The 19,751-nt window shown below is 35.8% G+C and overlaps 1 protein-coding gene and 1 pseudogene across 2 annotated transcripts in view; both read left to right on the forward strand.

The window, feature by feature from the left end:
- Positions 1 to 1,945, forward strand: part of LOC118969567 (DNA repair protein RAD51 homolog 3) — a 36,329-nt gene extending 34,384 nt beyond the window's left edge. For both annotated transcript variants that reach the window (XM_073235370.1, XM_073235371.1), the window contains 2 exons: positions 143 to 203; positions 1,172 to 1,945. In XM_073235370.1, the coding sequence (XP_073091471.1) occupies positions 143 to 203; positions 1,172 to 1,285 (175 nt within the window). In that variant the 3' untranslated portion in view covers positions 1,286 to 1,945. The remainder of the gene's footprint in view (positions 1 to 142; positions 204 to 1,171) is intronic.
- LOC140849100 (DNA ligase 3-like) overlaps positions 1 to 19,751 on the forward strand; it is an 854,661-nt pseudogene that overhangs the window by 640,576 nt on the left and 194,334 nt on the right.

Genomic DNA, 19,751 nt, shown 5'->3' on the forward strand with positions numbered 1-19,751 from the left:
CTTTGCTTTCTGTGTCCTTAGAGAACAAAATAACTGAATTACAGTAAAAAGCTATAAGTTTGTATTATGAAACCATTCACCTGAACTAATTAATTAGTTAAGATCATGTGTTTGTGTATATTTATTCTTTTTCTCTAAGCAGGTTGGCAAAATTGTACAAATCACCAAGCCAGAAGGAATCTACAATTCTGTTTCAAATCACAGTCAGTATTATTTGATTAGAGTGGGATTTTCGTGTTGGTGGGCAGTAATTATCTGAAGAGAGCTTTTATAAATTGCTTCTGATAACTTCTGTAGGCAGCAAACATATTTGAGGACAGCTTTTGATGCTTAGAACATTATGCCCAAAATAGTATGTATACAGAATATTCTAGCCACAAATTGGACTGAAATTTATTCTGAAGAACAGAGGAAATACTTGTAGACTAGTGTGTTCCTTGCCATATGTAATGTTAGGATATTATAGATTTTTAAAGTGAAAGTTGTTAAAAGATTTTCCAAGAAAAAATACCAGTGTTACTCACTTTGGTCTGTAGATATTATAGATCTATCATAGCCACCAAGTATATTCCACTTTAAGAAGTTAATGTTCCTGTGATTTTACATCATAGAACACATTTTGGCTGAAATATACGTATTTACCAATAGTGTTGAGCCAAATATATTCTTGACATCTCATTTTTTTAAGGGTAAAAGCAGAAATAGAAAGAGATTCTGAAACAGTTACCATTTTGGCTCTGCACTAGCCAGGTACTTTTAAAATATCCTAATTGCAAAAACTTTATTTTAGAATATTTAATTGTGAAAATAAATTTATATAAACACCTAAGTAGTTAGTACATGTTACTTCCTTTCACCTTTCCAAGAGAGCCAACATAAAGATTGTTAAGATTGTCTTTTAGAGGATATCTTTGCAATTCAATGTTATTTCTTTGTGTGTGTATGTGTATGTATAAATAAACATACATAATATACTCTAGCTATAAAATACTGTAGGACAGCCCCGGCTTCTTAACTTACCCATGATGTTTATCCTCTTCACTCACAGTGGTTGATAACTTCTGTCCTAAGAATAAAGTAGTTATCTTATTAATTACTTTAAAATATTTGCAAGACCAATAATTATTTTAGGTGTTCTTCAAGCAATATTTGTATATTTTTCATCTTCCAGCCTCAGGGATTTAGAGATGCTGTTGCTACCATGTGTTCATTGCAAACAGAAGGTTCACCGAATTCCCCGAAACGGTCAAGAAACTTAGAGGAAGAACAGAAATCCAAAGATTAGGCTCAAAGTGTATATATGCATTGATGCTGTGAGATGCGACTTATACAAGTAGTAGACTTGTTACTTTAAAATAAAAACACATATTATGGCATGAAGGAATCAGGAACATATGAAGTGAGTGGGAAAAATACTTAATGAATATGCTTCTCTGAAGAGTTTTTCTACACGAGTATTATACAATTATTTCTTGCCCTGTGTTCATTTTTGGTAACATTCAGTAGAGATGATATTGACAGTTTGTTTTGCAGATGTGGAAACTGCTCTTCTGTGGCCAGTCTGAATTTATCATTCAGACCGTTTTTTCATCCTTTCTTTGCTAATTGCCTAGAGTTTCCTAGGAAAAAAGATTTTTTCACACTCCTATTGTGTTCTCTTCTTTATATATAACTTTGATAATTCTTTAAAATGACCCATTTTTATTATTACAAGAAAAGCCAACACCAATGGACATATCATTATATTCACTTTCATGGTTAGGATACAAATTTTAGATGACCAATCTGATTTTAGTGACCCCAATCCTAAAATCTAAACCATTCATTTGTTTTTTTATGTAATTTTATAATGTTAAAGGAATGACGTTGGAGTCCTGGGTATACTGACATTTTCCTTTGAATAATCTTAACTCTGCTTGAGTAAAATAAAATTTTGGATTCTTGAGTTATTTCAAAATCATTTAAGAATGTTTTGGCATGTGGTTCATCTTAGTACTCAATCCATTCACAAAATTCACTTCAGTTCAGGAAGAAAATTACTTAATAATATTATATACCATGGTAACCGTATTTTCCAGATTTTAGTGATAGTCGGTCTTTCCTGTCCTAGACTGAACACAAAATTCATAAAAATTTATAAACATAATTATTCTATAATTAATTATACATAGAATAACCATAGTTGGCCAGGACATTTTTTGAGAGTGGGCACTGCTAATAATTACACGAAGACAGTGGACATAGACCAGGACTGTCCCAGGCAAATCAGGCATATTGATATGCAAATCAGCCTAATTATATAAGACTAATTTCAGATGACTAGAGTATGACAGCTGATTCAAGTCATCCTGCCTTTGGTGTATATTTTTATTATAAATGCAGTCATTATAAAACAGTCAACCCATCATTTTATATTCTACCTGCTCAAATAATAAAATCCAGAGGGTGAGCGGGTTATAAGTGATAAAACCTTCAGTATTATCAGGCATCAGATACTGTAGGATCTCACTTTATAAAGCATTGTAACACTGTATGTTGAAGAACTCTTAAGACATTAAATATAGACAAAGCCCAGTGTATTTCTTACTGTTTTCAACTGTAAATAAAATTTACATACAGTTTTTCAAAGTTATTGCTATTGCTGAAAAAATATTTTTCCGGTTACAATATACACTTACATCTTAGTCTGCTTGGTGTGCAGTTACAAAATCCCGTTGACTTAACACAGATTTTCTCACAGTATTAGAAGTTAGACGTCTGACGTCAGTGTGCCAGGTTGGTCTGGTTCCGGTGAGGGCTTTTTTCCTTGCTTGCAGACAGGTGCCTTCTCTCTGTGCTTACCAGGCCTTCCTCAGTGAATGTGCGTGGAGAGATCTTTCTCTGCATCTTCTTATAAGGCCTCCGATCCTATCAGATTAGGACTCCACCCTTACAACCTCATTTAACAATTAACCTAAAAGCCCCATCTCCAAATTAAAAAATTTTGTTTTTCAAATTATATTAGTCACATTAGAGATAAGGGAGGGCTTCAATATATGAATTTTGGGGAAACAAGTCTTTAGCACTAAAGAAAACAGCATTTTTAAAAATTACATTGCCTGCTTTTGAAAGACCCCAATACAGCCTCATGTGCAACACAGTTAAATTTTTCTGTGGTCGTATTGAATGGTTATGCATGATTTTTATATTTGGAGTTTTATTTTATTTTTGGTCTTATAAACAGTGCTTTTAAGAAGCATGTAATTTCCTTTTAAAGTGGAAATTCTGATTTATATTAATTTCCTATGCTGCTATAATAAATCACCACAGACTTAGTGAGTTAAAAGAGGATGAATTTATTATCTTACAGTTCTGGAGACGGGCCGAAATGGGTTTCACAGGGCTAAAGGAGTCAGCCGTCCTGTACTCCTTCTGTAGGGACTAGGGGGATATCCATTTCCTTGTCTTTTCTTCGTTTAAGAGGCCACCTGCGTCCTTGGACCACAGCCCATCTTCAAAGACAGCAGGGTAGCATCTTGCAGTCGCTCTCTCTATTTCCACTGCCGCCTCACTGTGACCTCCTGCTTCTCTTTTATAAGGACACGTGACTACATTTAGGGCCCAGGCCAATAGTACAGGTTAATCTCCCTATCAAGTACCTTAATCACATCGGCAAAGTCCCTTTTCGCATGTAAATTAGTATTCACAAATTCCAGGATTAGGTTGTAAACAGTTTTAGAGAATCTTTATTCGGCCCTTCAAATCACATGGCAACACGATTCAAGAATGATCCTTGGTGATGCATATGAATATTAAAGTTTGAAAAGCACTGGAACAGAATAGATCATCTGTTTTCATTGATGATCATTCCTATTTATGAAACTGAGAGAAAAGAAAGGATAGTTCTTTAGCTTTTTGAAAGCTTTAACTACCTGGCCAGTTGGTGATTGCATCCATTTTTCATCTTATGGTTAGAAAGTGGTAAATCCAGAAGATGTCTGTTAACTCTTTTTCATGGCATTGTTGTGATTATCCCTTTTGGGAATCCATTTATACACATAAATATGTTTTTAAAAACATATTTCCACAATTCTTTTTATGTCATTTCCATGTTTTACAATGCCCAGGCCAGTTAGTACAACACAGGCCATTAATATAGGTTACTTGGAAAACTACTCATTCTGGAAAGAGTAAACAAACCTAGTGATTCAAAATTTGCTCTGCTTTGAAAAGCTCTTTCCACATTTATGCACTTGGAAAATAAGTTTGATTCCAAATTGGTAATTAAAGGTATAAAACATAGTAAAGGTATTAGGCAGGAAAAGATATGAGTGGGGTGGGAGGGGATACAATAAGGCCAAGAAAGCCCAGAGTTAATCAGTTAAAGCCCAAAAAGACTGGAGCAACTTGGCCTGGAATATTTTAATATTCCCCAGATAAAGGAGGGTACCTCAGCATAGCCCATGTCTTTATTGCGTTTATCATGCAGGCCCAGCTTATTATTTAACTTTACCTATATGCTGTTTTTTCTCTCCTTCAGTGGTAATCAAGTAGTTTGCAACCAAGGCAACTAATTTAGCATGCAGGCCCAGCTGTGAACAACATAGTAAAAGGCAGGAAGCATTCCATCTTAAAAGATTGCATTTTAATACCCAGGAAGTTGAGAAGTAAGATTCTTAATTTACTCTTTAGGAAACAGAATAAATCAGCCCACCTTGGGGGCTGGGCAGGTAGTCTTGTTTGATATGCTCCCAGACCAAGACACGGGAGAAATCGGAGCAGGAAGTTCCTTGTGTTAATTCTAAGTATTCAAAGACCACTTATCAGGTCTGCACCCCAAGCCCTTAGTCACATTCCTGAAGAATCCTTAAAAGGGGGAACCGCCAACGTTTCAGGGTACTCCTGTCTCTGAGGTTGCCCACACTTTCCAAGTCTGTAACCTTTTCATCTTAAACTTTCTCCAAACTTTCAGGGCACCTCTCCTTGCTGAGGTGACCTGTACTTTTTCTCTTTTTAAGTAGCTTTAAATAAAACTTATGCTCGGCTTCACTACTGTGTCTCTACTCTTCAGTTCTTTGTTGTGGTGGGGACAAGGACTGAGGAAAAAGCACAGTGCTCCCCCAACAAAGATAGATTAAAGCCCAGATGACCTGAGGATTTGAGTTTTGTTTTGGTTTATTTTTAGGCTTAATGTTTTAAATGCAAATACTATAGACTTCTATTAGAGGAAACCTTAGAGATTATCCCACCAATATCTAAGGCATAAGTGTAATTTTTCAAACATGCAGATAACTTTTTTAAATGAACTCTTTTTTTACAAACATTTTACCCCTTTTTTAAATTGTATTTTTTCACAGAGTATAATGACTCTTTGCTTGAATTTTGGGGATATATGACTTAAAAACATTACATTAGGATTTTTATTAAACACTATTACTTAATTTGATCCTTCTAGCAACTCTCTAAACGAGCCTGGTCCGTTTGCTTTTGTTCCCTCCATCATCCATTGATCTAAAGGCAAATTACATGCAGATTTAACAATTGCTTGTTCACTGAGTAAATATTTCAAATAAGATTTAAAATAACTTATGTTTTTTAAATGGCCAGATATTCTTTGGTCATGCATAAGATGGTATTTCTGGACACTTTTTATTATTATGAAATAAATACGGTGTTTTTTATTTTAATTTGGTGCTTTTTGGAATTGTGATAAAAATTCATAAAATAACAAATTTGCCATTTTAACCATTTTTAAATGTACAGTTCAATGGCATTGATTACATTAACATTGTGTAACCATCACCACCATTCTTAAAACTTTTCATCACCCAGACAAACTCTATACCCATTAAGCTGTAACTCCCAATTTTCTCCTATTCCCAGTTCCCAGTTATTTCTAATCCACTTACTGCTTCTATGAATTTGCCTATTGCATATATGTATTTCATGTAGGTGGACTCATGCATTATTTTTCTTTGTGCCTGTTTAGTTTCACTTGTCATGTTTTCAGGGTTCATTCATGTTGTAGCATGTGTAAGAACTTCAGTCCTTTTTATGGCTGAATAACATTCCATTGTATGTAAATACTACATCTTGTTTATTCATTCATCTCTTGGTGGACATTTGGGTTGTTTCTAATACTGTTTTTTTAATAGCTTATAAATTTATATGAGTAACTTTTTGTTTCCTGAAACTTATATTGACTTATTGTTTATCCAATTTGGGACAGTTGATTTGTATTTGGCATATGTTCAAACTGTTCCTACTAAAAATTTAACCCTAATAGATTTATTTTTATTTCTTCTGTCAGCTATTTTTATTTTCCCTGTAATTGCTGTATTTTATTTTTCTTTTAAATAATATTCTTACTAAAATATTTACAACTAGTTACCAGTGATAAAATTTCAGTTCCTTCCATCTATCCATCCATCCATTATGATGTAGTAGAAAGTACCATAATGTGATAGTAAGAACATAAGACTAGGGTCAGAAGACCTGCTTTCTAATTCTAGCTGAGACACTAATAAGCCGTGTCAATTTTGGCACTTCATTTTCTCATTCCTTTCCCTTATTTAAACCAAGATAGGACTAAATGTTTGCTATATTCATTGTTTGAAAGTGTGGTTTCTGCTATTGTAGAGGCATAATTAAATACACGCTTTGAGCAATACTGGAAACACGGGAAAGTGAAATTTACATTTTTATCTTCAAAATTAATAATAATAGTTTTCATTCCAATTCATTACATTTCAGTTTTGAGATATAAGGCTGAAATGTTCTACTGCTTAAAAACAAAAACATTGAGTTGAGGAAGGGAGGCTGGCTGTTCATAATATGTATTTTTAGTTAACGTCAGTGCCTAAATTTACTGTTACTGTTAAAATTTACAGAACATTTTGCTCCCTCAGACCTGATTTTGGCATAAAACATGTTGACAGGATTTTATGTATTTTTGACCACGATATACTTCTTTGTCTATTTTTAGATTTAGTTCCCCAGTGACACTGACTTTTCTGTGCTTCAACTATCATTTGATTCTCATTAAGTAAGATGTGACTTTTTAAACACATCACTACTGTGATAATTATATATGTAGCTTATTTTATGAGAATATAAAAAGTAGCGTTCCCTCAGAAGAGCTTGAGATCTCAGAAGTTATGTCCTACCTACTTTCAAAATAAAAAATTATCACAGATAAAAGACAAACAAAGTAGCGAAGTAAAGAGAATTTGTATTAAACCATAAACCAGGGCAAAGTGAAAAGTAATTGTTTATATAATTCTTTTGGTCTAATGATAGGAAGTATACCAGTTCTTCAATAGAAGAAAAATTTTTCTGCTCTTTGCTTTTTTAATTAATTACTTTTCAAAAATGAGTAATATCTGCATGAGATTTTAAATTCAATGAAAAGTAAGACTTTTTTCCTTCCCTGTTCATTTGTCACTCGTTTTATTTTTAGGAGACAAGCATCACTACCAGTTTCTTGTGTGACTTTTCAGAACTAATACATGTATCTAAAATATATTGCTTCTTCAGCCCCCATATCTTAATTGAAAATTTCAACAGCTGAATCTGTACGTTATTTTTGTATGGGTACATCAGACTTTTCTCAGTTAAAAAATTCTTGTGTGTACTTCTTTGTACAAATATACTATTATTTAATCATTTTTTATTGATGGATGTTTAGGTTAATCAAAAATTTTATGATGATATAAGGAATTGGTGAGAGTGTATATGCATTTAAAATTTCAATAGATGTTGTCCAGATTGTCATCAAGATAAACTACCACTTTATACCTCCACCAGCAATGTTTGCGAGTAGTTGTGGTTGCCTCTCCACACCCTTGACAACACAGTATTTTATCTTATTTACCAATTTGATAAGTTTATAAAAATGACATGTTGTAATGTGCTAACACATTTTCTTCCTTTCTCTTTTTATAAGTGAGATTGGACATCTTTTCATCTGCTTTTAAGTTACTCTGTCCCTTTCTATGACCTGGCTGTTCATATTTTTCAATTGGGTGGTTGATCTTTTGTTAACCTGCAGAAGTTTTTTACATATGAAGAAAGTAATGTATTAGGCTTTCCTGATATGGCAGATATTTTCCCCAGTTTGTCTTACTTTTTGCCTCATAGAAGTTTGATTTTTTATATAGTGAATTTTTCACTTTTGTTTCTGAGTGTTGATCCTATTTAGACGTTCCAACTGTGATGATTCTATCATTTCTTAGAGAAAAATTTTTTTATTTTGGTATTATTAATGTACAATTACATGAGCAACATTATGGTTACTAGACTCCCCCTATTATCAAGTCCCCACCACATAACCCATTACAGTCTCTGTCCATCAGCATAGTAAGATGCTATAGAATCACCACTTGTTTTCTCTGTGCTATACTGCCTTCCCCGTGCGCCCCCCCCCAACTACATTATGTGTGCTAATCATAATACCCCTTTTTCCCCCTTATCCCTCCCTTCCCATCCATCCTCCTCAGTCCCTTTCCCTTTGGTAACTGTTAGTCCATTCTTGGGTTCTGTGAGTCTGTTGCTGTTTTGTGCCTTCAGTTTTTGCTTTGTTCTTATACTCCACAGATGAGTGAAATCATTTGATACTTGTGTTTCTCTGCCTGGCCTATGTCACTGAGCATAATACCCTCCAGCTCCATCCATGTTGTTGCAAATGGTAGGATTTATTTTCTTATGGCTGAATAATATTCCATTGTGTATATGTACCATATCTTCTTTATCCATTCATCTACTGATGGACACTTAGGTTGTTTCCATTTCTTGGCTATTGGAAATAGTGCTGTGATTACCGTAGGGGTGCATATGTCTTTTTCAAACTGCGCTACTGCATTAGGGTAAATTCTGGGAGTGGAATTCCTGGGTCAAATGGTATTTCTATTTTTAGTTTTTTGAGGAACCTCCATACTGCTTTCCACAAAGGTTGAACTAGTTTACATTCCCACCAGCAGTGCAGGAGGGTTCCCCTTTCTCCACATCCTCGCCAGCATTTGTTGTTGTTTGTCTTGTGGATGTTGGCCATCCTTACTGGTGTGAGGTGATATCTCATTGCGGTTTAATTTGCATTTCTCTGATGATTAGGGATGTGGAGCATCTTTTCATGTGCCTGTTGATCATCTGAATTTCTTCTTTGGAGAACTGTCTGTTCAGCTCCTCTGCCCATTTTTTAATTGGCTGATTTGCTCTTTGTTGAGATGCATGAGCTCTTTATATAATTTGGATGTGAACCCCTTATCAGATATGTCATTTATGAATATATTCTCCCATACTGTAGGATGTCTTTTTGTTCTACTGATGGTATCCTTTGATGTACAGAAGCTTTTTAGTTTAATATAGTCCCAATTGTTCCTTTTTGCTCTTGTTTCCCTTGCCTGGGGAGATATGTTCATGAAGAAGTCGCTCGTGTTTATGTCCCAGAGATTTTTGCCTCTATTTTTTTCCAAGAGTTTTATGGTTTCATGACTTACATTCAGGTCTTTGATCCATTTTGAGTTTACTTTTGTGTACAGGGTTAGACATGATCCAGTTTCATTCTCTTACATGTAGCTGTCCAGTTTTGCCAATACCAGCTGTTGAAGAGGCTGTCATTTCCCCGTTGTACATCCATGGCTCCTTTATCATATATTAATTGACCATATATGCTTTAAAATGTATATGTTTATGCTTAACGTATGATGTTTAAATCTCTCCCATCTGGAATTTATTTGGCTATTAGCTGTAGTCTTGATTCTTGAATTTGACAGAGGAAAGGACACCAAGTGATATATCAGAAGTCAGTTTTATGAAAAGTGCTAATGTATTCTATCTTACATGAACTAAACTCTAAAGGCAAGTTCTCTAGAAGACAGCAGAATATAGTAGTGTTATGGCTAATGCATTTTCCTTCATGAATTTTGGGGTTTCTTGATTCATTTATTTTTAACAAGTATTTTTCATGGATAAGATGTTGGTTAGGTTAGAAAATGGCAGATAAGTGGTGATCTCACTGATGAAAAGGAGGGTGCTAATATGTAAGTAATTCAGTCCTGACTATCTTTTTATCTCCAGATTGGTATAACCGTCATCTGACACCTTCACTTAAATATGTGTAATATTTCACATATAACTCCTGAAGTCACCTCCCAAAAGAAGTATATCCCCTCTTTCAGTATGTACTATTATTCATCCAGTTTCATTCCAACCAAAAATTGAAGACACTTGATTTCTTTTTCAATTTTTTAAATTGAAATATAGTTGATGTACTATATTGGTTTCAGATCCACAACTTGGTGATTCAAAAATTGTATACATTAGTAAAGTCTTAACACAGTAGGTACAGTTACCACCTTTCATTATTCCAAGATACTACAATATTTCTATGTTCTTTATGCTCTACTTTCATTCCTGTAACTATTCTGTAATTTGAAGTTTGTACCTCCTTATCCCCTTCACTTACTTTACCTATCCCCCTGCCACCGTCCCTTATGGTAACCGGCAGCCTGTTGTCAGAATTTATTAGTCTATTTCTTTTTTATTAGTTTGTTTTGCTTTTTTGGTTTCACATATAAGTGAAATCATACAGTATCTAACTTACTTCCCTTAGTATGATACACACCAGTTTTTTCATGAACTACAGCGACAACCTCCCAATTAGTCAACCTACTTTCACTCACCTCCCATATAATCTGTTTTCTATAATAGCAGTCCGAAGGGTCTTACATCAAAAAGTTATATCAGTTGATGTTACTTCCCTACTTACAATGCTCCAATGATTTCCTGTTGCACTTAGAATAAAACCAAGCTCTTAAGTGAGATGCTCCACGATCTGATTTTGCTTTCCTTTTCATGCTTATAGGATACCATTCATTCCTTTCTTCCTATGCTTCAGTCACATTGAAGTTTGTTCCTCAAATACAAGTTCATTCTTGCTTTATGACCTTTATACCAGCTTTTCTGGGTTTTCATGTGGCTCACTCCTTGTCTTTCAGGTTTAGCTCAGATTTTACCTCCTTAAAAAGGCCTTCTCTGACCATCCTACACAATGTTGACCTCTCATCACTATCTCAATACCCTAATATTTTTCAGTGCAGTTATCACTGTCTGAAGGCATTATATATCACCCTGTTATCCAACTCTCCCACTGGAGTGTAAGCCCCATGGAAGCAGGGACCTTTCATGTTGTATCTTTAGTGCTAGAACAGTATCCCTGGCACACAACTAGCTCACCCAATATTTAACGAAAATGGAGGCAAAACATTTAAAAGACTTAGCTGTGCTTTCAAGCCTGCCTGGGTTGCTCGATCTAGATGAAGTGCCATGGAGGAAGAAGCACTTTATGAACTTTTACTAAAAGCTGGACCAATCATCATCACTTTCCTTTTCTAACCTGGCTTTTACATTCACTGGTTCACTATTCAACCAAAATTGTATTCTCCAAAGTTCAATAAATTGTCTTAAAGGCTTTTCTGCCTTACTATCCTCACCCTTTAAGCAACATTTGACACTTTGAACCCTTTGCTTTGGCAACCCTGATATTAGACCATCCTGCTCGTCTGCCTAAGTTGGAGACCTCTTTACTCTCTTTCTTGATAGCATATATATTCTCTTCCCAACTGTTACCCATTTTTCATTTATACAGTTGTGTTTCCCATTCTCCAGTGTATGCAATCTTAATGGGACTGTAAGTTCTGGTGACTTGCCCCTCCATTAGTGAATTGTAGGCAGGTGACTCAAACTGTGTCAGTCAGACTCCTATCCTGGACCATCAAACTTGAGTGGAAGACCCAAGAGTGGGAAAAAGTTGTTGAAATGCATTTATTCTAGCAGTAGTGATTGAATAACATAGTTGAGTAGTTTCTAGATACCGGAAGTGACCCTTTTTATCCTAATGAATTACTTCAGTAGCCCTCCTGTAAATCGTCTCTTTGTATAAGTCAGCCAGAATTGGCTTCTATTTATAAAGAACAAATCCCTGTGGATATCCACTTTGCTCTCCAACCTTAGAAGAATCATCCTAGTTCCTTATTCCAGATGTCATGTTACTCCTTTTTGTGTCCCACATCAACATATTAAGTTCTATCACCCATGGTCCAAACCCGCTTCAGTCCATTTTTAGTTAACAGTGTTTTTTTTCTCAATGTAGTTTTATTGAATAGTTAACATATATAAAACCAGCCCCATTTTTTCCCCAAACTGGTTTCCTTGTTCTACATCATCTTTAATGTTAGAACCTCTCTCAAAGACTTACTCTCATAATGACTACACATCTAATCCATTGCCAAATTCCATAAGAAGTATATTCAGTGGTTAGCAGGTTTTTTTCTAAGAACTTAGAAATTAGAGAAATAAGTTTCTCTCAGAATTAAACTATGAAATCTTAAAGACCCTTGATAACAGTAGCTGATATGCATTGGAACATTTATCAGAACACCTGCCAGTAAGTGTGCTAAGTCCTTTGCATGTATTATAAATAGCTCATTCAATAACTTCGTTAAGGGGTAGGTATTTTTATCCTCAGTTAAGTTAACAACTACTAGGATTCTTCAGTTGTACATTTACTGGCAATTTAAACCAAAGAGAATTTATTGGAACATTATGAAAAGTTTATAGAAACAATAGGAAGGCAGAAGAAGCCAGCTTGGGAATGCATGACCTAGTTAGTCCCAGAGTACCAGACAGCAGAGACCATAAAACAGTCGTCCAGTGGGAGCCCACTGAGATGCATGAACTATCACCCTTCTGTGCTTATTTCTTGCACAAGATTAAAAGTTGAGAGCAAGTGTTCTATGACCTAATTTAGGTCAATGTCTGACCCCAGGATGTTACAGAATCTAGTAGTCACTAGGGTCATCTTCGGCTTATGCAAGATGAGGCCAGGAATCTAGTAGCACCCTACCCAAACTATATACGTGGAAGAGAGGTAGTTCCCTCAAAGAGATTGGAATTCTGCTGGGCAACTGAAAACAAAGAACATGCATTATAACTTATGATTTGCTCAGTCATACCACTAGGAAACAGTTAATCAGGAATTCAAACTAAGTCTAAATCCAGAGTCTCTGCTCTTAATTATGTTAATGAAGTAGTTCTCAACTTGGGGCAGTTTTGCCTCCCAAGGGACATTTGGCAATGTGGAAATACTTTGGTCATCACAATGGTAGGGACAGGTGCCACGGGCATCTAGTTGGTAAGGGTCAGGTGTGCTGTGAAACGTCCTGAAGTGTACATTACAGCCCCTCATAGCAACCAGTTGTTTAGCCCCAAATATCAATAATGCTGAGGTTAAAGAGCCAAAGCAATCCTGAGAAGGAAGAACAAAGCTGGGCAGATTATACTGCCTAACTTCAAGCTCTACTACAAAGGCATAGTAATTAAGACAATTTGGTACTGGCACAAGAACAGGCTCATAGATTGGTAGAACAGAATAGAGATCCCAGATATAAACCCACACATATATGGCCAATTAATATATGATAAAGGAGCCATTGATATACAATGGGGAAAAGACAGCCTCTTCAACAAATGGTGTTGGCAAAACTGGACAGCTACATGTAAGAGAGTGAAACTGGATTGTTGCCTAACTGCATACACAAAAGTATACCCGAAATGGATCAAAGACCTGAAGGTAAGTCATGTAACCTTAAAAGCCAGGAAGAAAACATAGACAAAACTCTCTTGAATATAAACATGAACAACTTTTTTCTCAAAACATCTCCTTGGACAAAGGAAACAAAATAGAAAATGAACAAATGGGACCACATCAAACTATAGGGCTTCTGTACAGCAAAGGACCATCCACAGAACAAAAAGGAAATCTATGTATGGGACAATATATTCATAAATGACTCATCTGATAAGAGGTTAACATCCAAAATATATAAAGAATTTATACCCCTCAACACCCAAAAAACAAATAACCCTATTAAAAAATGGACAGAGGTTCTGAAAAGAAAATTGTCCAAAGAAATTTGAATGGTAAATAGGCACATGAAAAGATGCTCCACATCCCTAAGCATCAGGGAAATGCAAATTAAAACCCCAATGAGACATCACCTTACACCAGTTAGGATGGGCAACATTCAAAAGACAAGAAACAACAAATGCTGACAAGGATGTGGAGAAAGGGGAACCCTCCTACACTATTGGTATGAATGCAAATTAGTTTAACCATTGTGGAAAGCAATATGGAGGTTCCTCAAAAAACTAAAAATAGAAATACCATTTGACCCCGAAACTCCACTCCTAGGAATTTACCCAAAGAAAACAAGATCCCTTATTCAAGAAGACATATGCACCCTTATGTTTATCACCACACTATTTGCAATAGCCAGGATATGGAAGTAACTTAAGTGTCCATCAATAGATAAAAGAATAAAGTAGTAGTGGTACATATATACAATGGAACACTATTCAGCCCTAAAAAGAAAGGAAATCCTACCATTTGCAACAACATGGATGGATCTTGAGGGTATTATGCTCAGTGAAATAAGCCAGGTGGACAAAGACGAGTACCAAGTGATTTCACTCATTTGGGGAGTATAACAACAAAGCAAAACTGAGGGAACAAACAGCAGCAGACTCAGACTCCAAGAAGGGACTAGCAGTTACCAAAGAGAAGGGATTCGGGAACGTGGGTGGTGAGGAAGGGAGAAGAGAATTAGGGGCAGTATGATTAGCAATCAATATAGGCAGGTCACTGGGAAGGCAGTATTGCATGAGAAGAGAAGTAATGACTATGGCATCTTAGTATGCTGACAGTGACTGCAGTTGGGTGGGGGTGAGGACTTGATAATATGGGTGAATGTTGAAACTACAGTGTTGTTCATGTGAAACCTTCATAAGATTGTATATCAATGATTTTTAATGAAAATTATAATAATGCTGAGGTTAGAAATTCTAATTGAGAAATGGCTTGGGGTGCTATCTTTAACGTGTGTCAATCAGAACAAGTAATGGTAAGCAATACAGTATAGTAGAAAAATAGGGACCAAAATGGAGCGACTTTCTATGTAAACATTGAAGCCCTGGTCAAGGGGGTGAGGGCCCCTCTTCGATTGGTCCTGATACCTGATCCTATAGTGGAAATGGTTACATCAGGCAATCTCAGTTTGATGTTATTAAGTATTTGAATCATAATGAACTTTTACCTGATTCCATGCACACCACTTATCAACCTGTTGATAATTTGATCCCAGGTACTTTAGTTGCAGCCAGGTCAATACGAAAAATGTCTGGTCTCAATGGAAGTAACAGTTACTGTAAATTTATATGTTGTCATTGTGATTTGTGTGTATGTGTTTATAATTTTTTCATTAAAATTTTTTTTGAGGTACATACAATGCAAATCTTACTGTACAGCTCAGTGCATTTTGACATGTGTATACACTCAGGTAACCATCACCCAGATCAAGATATCAAACATTCACACTAATTTTTTCCCCTTTCCCTATTTCACCCATGCCCCACCCCCATCATTGTGATTTTTATATATCAGTTTCTTAAGAGCTTTTTTAGTGGATATCCCTCCATGTAATTAAGTTTGAAACACTCAAACTAAAGAGCTTCCAAGTTCAAGTTGCAAAACTTTCTCATAAATTCATGCAGGTAAATGTCACTATGGTAGTTTTAGAACAGATTCTTTGACACTTCTCCCATCAGGAGGTGGTGGGGTACGACATGCCCCTTCCTTTTGAACCTGAATGGGTCTGTCACTGCTTTGACCAACAGAGTCCCATGCAAGTAATGCTATTGACTTAGGACAGCAGGTCATAGAAGGTTATATCCCTTCTGCCTTATTCACTGGAACACTCGTTCTTGGAATCCTGAGCCACCAGGTAAGAAGTCTGAGTACCCTGAGGCCATCATGTTAGAGATGTTTTGTGTGGGCATTAACATCAACAGCTGGGGCTGAGCTCTCAGTCTAACAGCTAGCTGCTACTACCAGTTTGGCAACACAATCCAATTAATATCTTGAACACAATTTACATATCAGTTACTGATCCACTCAAATTTTTCAATATAAATAAATTACAATGTGAGTGAGTCACCTGGACATGTAGCGCACTTGAGCCTTCAGATGACTTTATCCCTGAACAACTGCTGTAACTGCAGCATCATGAGACCTGCAAATAAGAACCACTTAGCTGAGCCCAGTCAACCTAGAGAGTTGCAAAATAAGCAAAATGGTTTTTGTGTTAGCCATTACATTTTGAGGTAGTTTGTCATGCAGCAAGAGAGAGGGAGGAGAGCCACATGAGAGCCTCTCTAGGTGGGTTGCCAGGACTTCCCAGGTTGTGTCTTCAGACACCTTCCACCTGTCTTAGTGTCTTTTAGCTACTTCTGTTCATCTTCATTCCCACCGACACCATTCTCTTCTGCATCTTGTCCTCTCCCATTGCCCAGCTGATCGTTCAGCCTTCCATTTCTCTTCTTCGATCCACCCTGCACTCATCTGAAAGAATGTATATTAAGTTTTCTTAAAACACAGTTTTCATCATGCATGTTCCTTAGATTTAATCTTGAAGATTTTCCCATGCCCATAGGCCTTATACCTTAAAGAATCATGAAAATTATTGGCACATATTTCCAGAGATACAAAATTCCAAAATTTTATGTTACAATTTTAAAAAGCCATTTTAAAAATATAATTGTATATCTGAATACCCAAATTTATTTTGCATATTTTGATTTGCTGCCTTTGCACACATAACTGCAATGTATTGTTCTGTTATTAAAGTACATGGAGATTCATCAAATCTTAATAGTTGTCAACCTGCAGAAGTACTGGAAACCAGCTGTGCTATATTGGTGCCAGATCCCTCATTTGTAGATCACTCTTTCCTAAGGCAGCAAACCACTTCCTATGCCCAAATTCCTTCCTTTCTGGAGAAGACACATTGTGTCAGCATGGTTACCGTGTGTGGTAATTGATAATGTCTGTGCCGCATGGCTTAGTTACTTCTACCTTTGTCCAACATAGCTATTCTACCACCTATGATTACCATATGTTACAGCACTCTAGGTTAATGGAATCATTTCCAGCTTCCCTTCTAGTCACAAATGTCATTGTGGCTCAATTCCATCAGTTCCACACTCAACAAAGAGTAAAGTGTTCAGTATGATCTGAGCGCAGAAGACACCTTTGTGAAGAGTTTTCCTATGTAGCTGCCTGCTTCCTTTTCATTTAAAAAAGCAATTGGATTTTTTGACGAATGCTCCAGAGTGGGTAATGGGCATCTGCTGCCTAAGACAGAGCATGATCAATATCACTTTCAATTCTTGCATGTATTCAAAGTAAATATATATATATATTTATAAAGAATATATACATAAAGGAATTAAAAACTAGATGATAATAATATAGATTTTTACCCCCACAAAGCACTTTTTGTTTTTTATAAGGTGAAAACATGGCAAAATATTGAAGTGGATTTTTTAAATAAAGTCAATTCATTTTAGAAGAACCAAAATTATAGAAGGAGCATACCACACATTAGTCATTTGTAGTATCTTCATCAGAAATTACCATCAACTTCTGCCTTTTTCCTCTTTTATAAACATGTCATCATAAGTTAAAATTCTTTTTGTCTCCTCAACTATGCCAGGTAAAAACAAAGATTATTATCAGTAATGGTGAAAACATTAGGAAAGAAAGTTAGAACCTGTTTGGGGCACTTCTTTTTTAAGCTGTTGAACTAGTGCTGGTGCATCTGGGTCTGTTATTACCTGATGTGAATTTTAATTTTGACAGCTTTGGACTGTTGTAATATGACCATATTCGCCAGCAATAAAAAAGGAATAAAAATTAATATAGCAGTACCATTCTTGGCAAATGGAGATGATTTTAAAGTTACATAATTTATCTAGGTTGTAGAAGATGTAGCTAGGCTACAAGAGAAAGGAAGAGGAGGTTCTTTGAAAACATTTTCTGTGTGCCGAGTTTTTTCAGTTGTCAGGGACTCTGTTCCCTACTAGTCAGTTTGACAATGCAACTGAATCACTATCTTAAAAAGTACTTATGTATCAGTTATCCTTTCTTTCAATTTTTAAAATATGACTGAAAAATCACAGTTTTTTATATTTGCAATTTAACAATCATCATTAGGCCTAGGCTTGGCTCTAGATCAGATTTTATGTAATATATATATACACTTTGCAGTTACTCAAAAATAAAAAATGTTTTATTATATTTTTTGGTATCATCTTAGTTTTGGTATCACCTCCAAATCTATAAATTGTTACTGCAATTAGCAATAACAGAAGTGAGGCCTTTTTTTGGACATATTTGTTTTTTGCCTACAAAGAGAGAAAACAGTCACGCTTTAAAATAGACAGAATGTTCTAGACTTGCATAACCAAGCAAGTACTAACCAGAGGTAAATTGAGAATAGATTTTTCTTAGTTATAGCACCTATTCACCATAAATTAAATATTTTATTATCTATAAGTTAGTAGACTTTTTAAGAACCGTTTTAGATTTATAAGTAAAAGAGTTGAAAGGACTGAGTGTTCCCTTATATGCGCTCTTCCCACAACCAGTTTCCCCAATTATTAACATCTTACAGTAGTGAGGTACATTTGTTATAATTGATGAGCTAATATTGATACATTATTATTAGCTAAACTACATAGTTTACATAAGGGTTCACTCTATGTTGTATATCCTGTAGGTTTTGACAAATATCTCATGATAGCCACATTTTAGTATCATACAGAATGGTTTTTGCTGCCCTAAAAATTCCCTGTGTTCCACCTAGTTATCCTTCCCTTCCTCCCTTTCAGCCTCTTATAACCTATCTGTGGCTTTTAATTCTAGGAAATAATTTTTTTAAATTGAAGTATCAATATACAATGTTATATTAATTTCAAGGGTACAACACAGTGGTTCAACAGTTACCTGTATTATTAAATCCTTTTCCACACTAGTGCAGTTACTACAATTCTAGGAAATAATTTACTGCTAACTTCAAGTAGGCTCAGTGTTCTGGTAGTACCTTTGAAGACTTAAACTTGCTTTAATGTCAGCTTAATCCATTTATAGTTTATATATATATATATATATGTATATATTCCATTTTATAAGTCCTTAGAGCATTATTTGTTATTGTATCAATCAAGATCCAGTTATAAGAAAGAGAGAATAGAATACATACAGGGAATTGGTTACACAACCACTAGAAGAGCTTAAAATGCCAGAAGGGAAGGAGAGGCAGAACTTAGTCCATTTGGGCTGCTGGAACAAAAATACCAAGAACGGAGTGGCTTATAAACAATAGTAGCTTATTTCTCACAGTTTTGGAGGCTGAGAGGTCCAAGATCAGGACTCTGGCAGATTCAGTGTGATTCACAGCTGTCTCTTTACTGTGTCCTCACATGCAAGAAGGGCTCTGAGAGGGGTCTCTCTTGGACCTTTTTTTTAAGGACACTAATTCCATTCATGAGTGCTCTGCCCTCATGACCTAATCACCTCCCCAGCACCCCACCTCTTAATACTGTTACCTTGGAGGTTAGGATTTCAACATAAGAATTTTAGGAGAACACAGATATTCAGTCCATAGCAGGCAATGGAAGATGATGTTTCTGGAACTCAGCAGCTGGTATCACAGGCAAAAAAGCTGGAAACCCAGTGGACATATTTGGGGGAGCAAAGCTACAAAGGAGATGCAGCAGGCAGTAGAACTGAGGCTGGGGACAGGGAAGGAAGGCCCTAGCCTTTCTTCTTCCTTCCCACCTTATTTCCTGCCAGTGCCTCTCAATGGGCAAATCACAGC

Source organism: Manis javanica, chromosome 4 (assembly GCF_040802235.1).
Source record: "Manis javanica isolate MJ-LG chromosome 4, MJ_LKY, whole genome shotgun sequence".
In the NCBI taxonomy this organism is placed as follows: domain Eukaryota; kingdom Metazoa; phylum Chordata; class Mammalia; order Pholidota; family Manidae; genus Manis; species Manis javanica.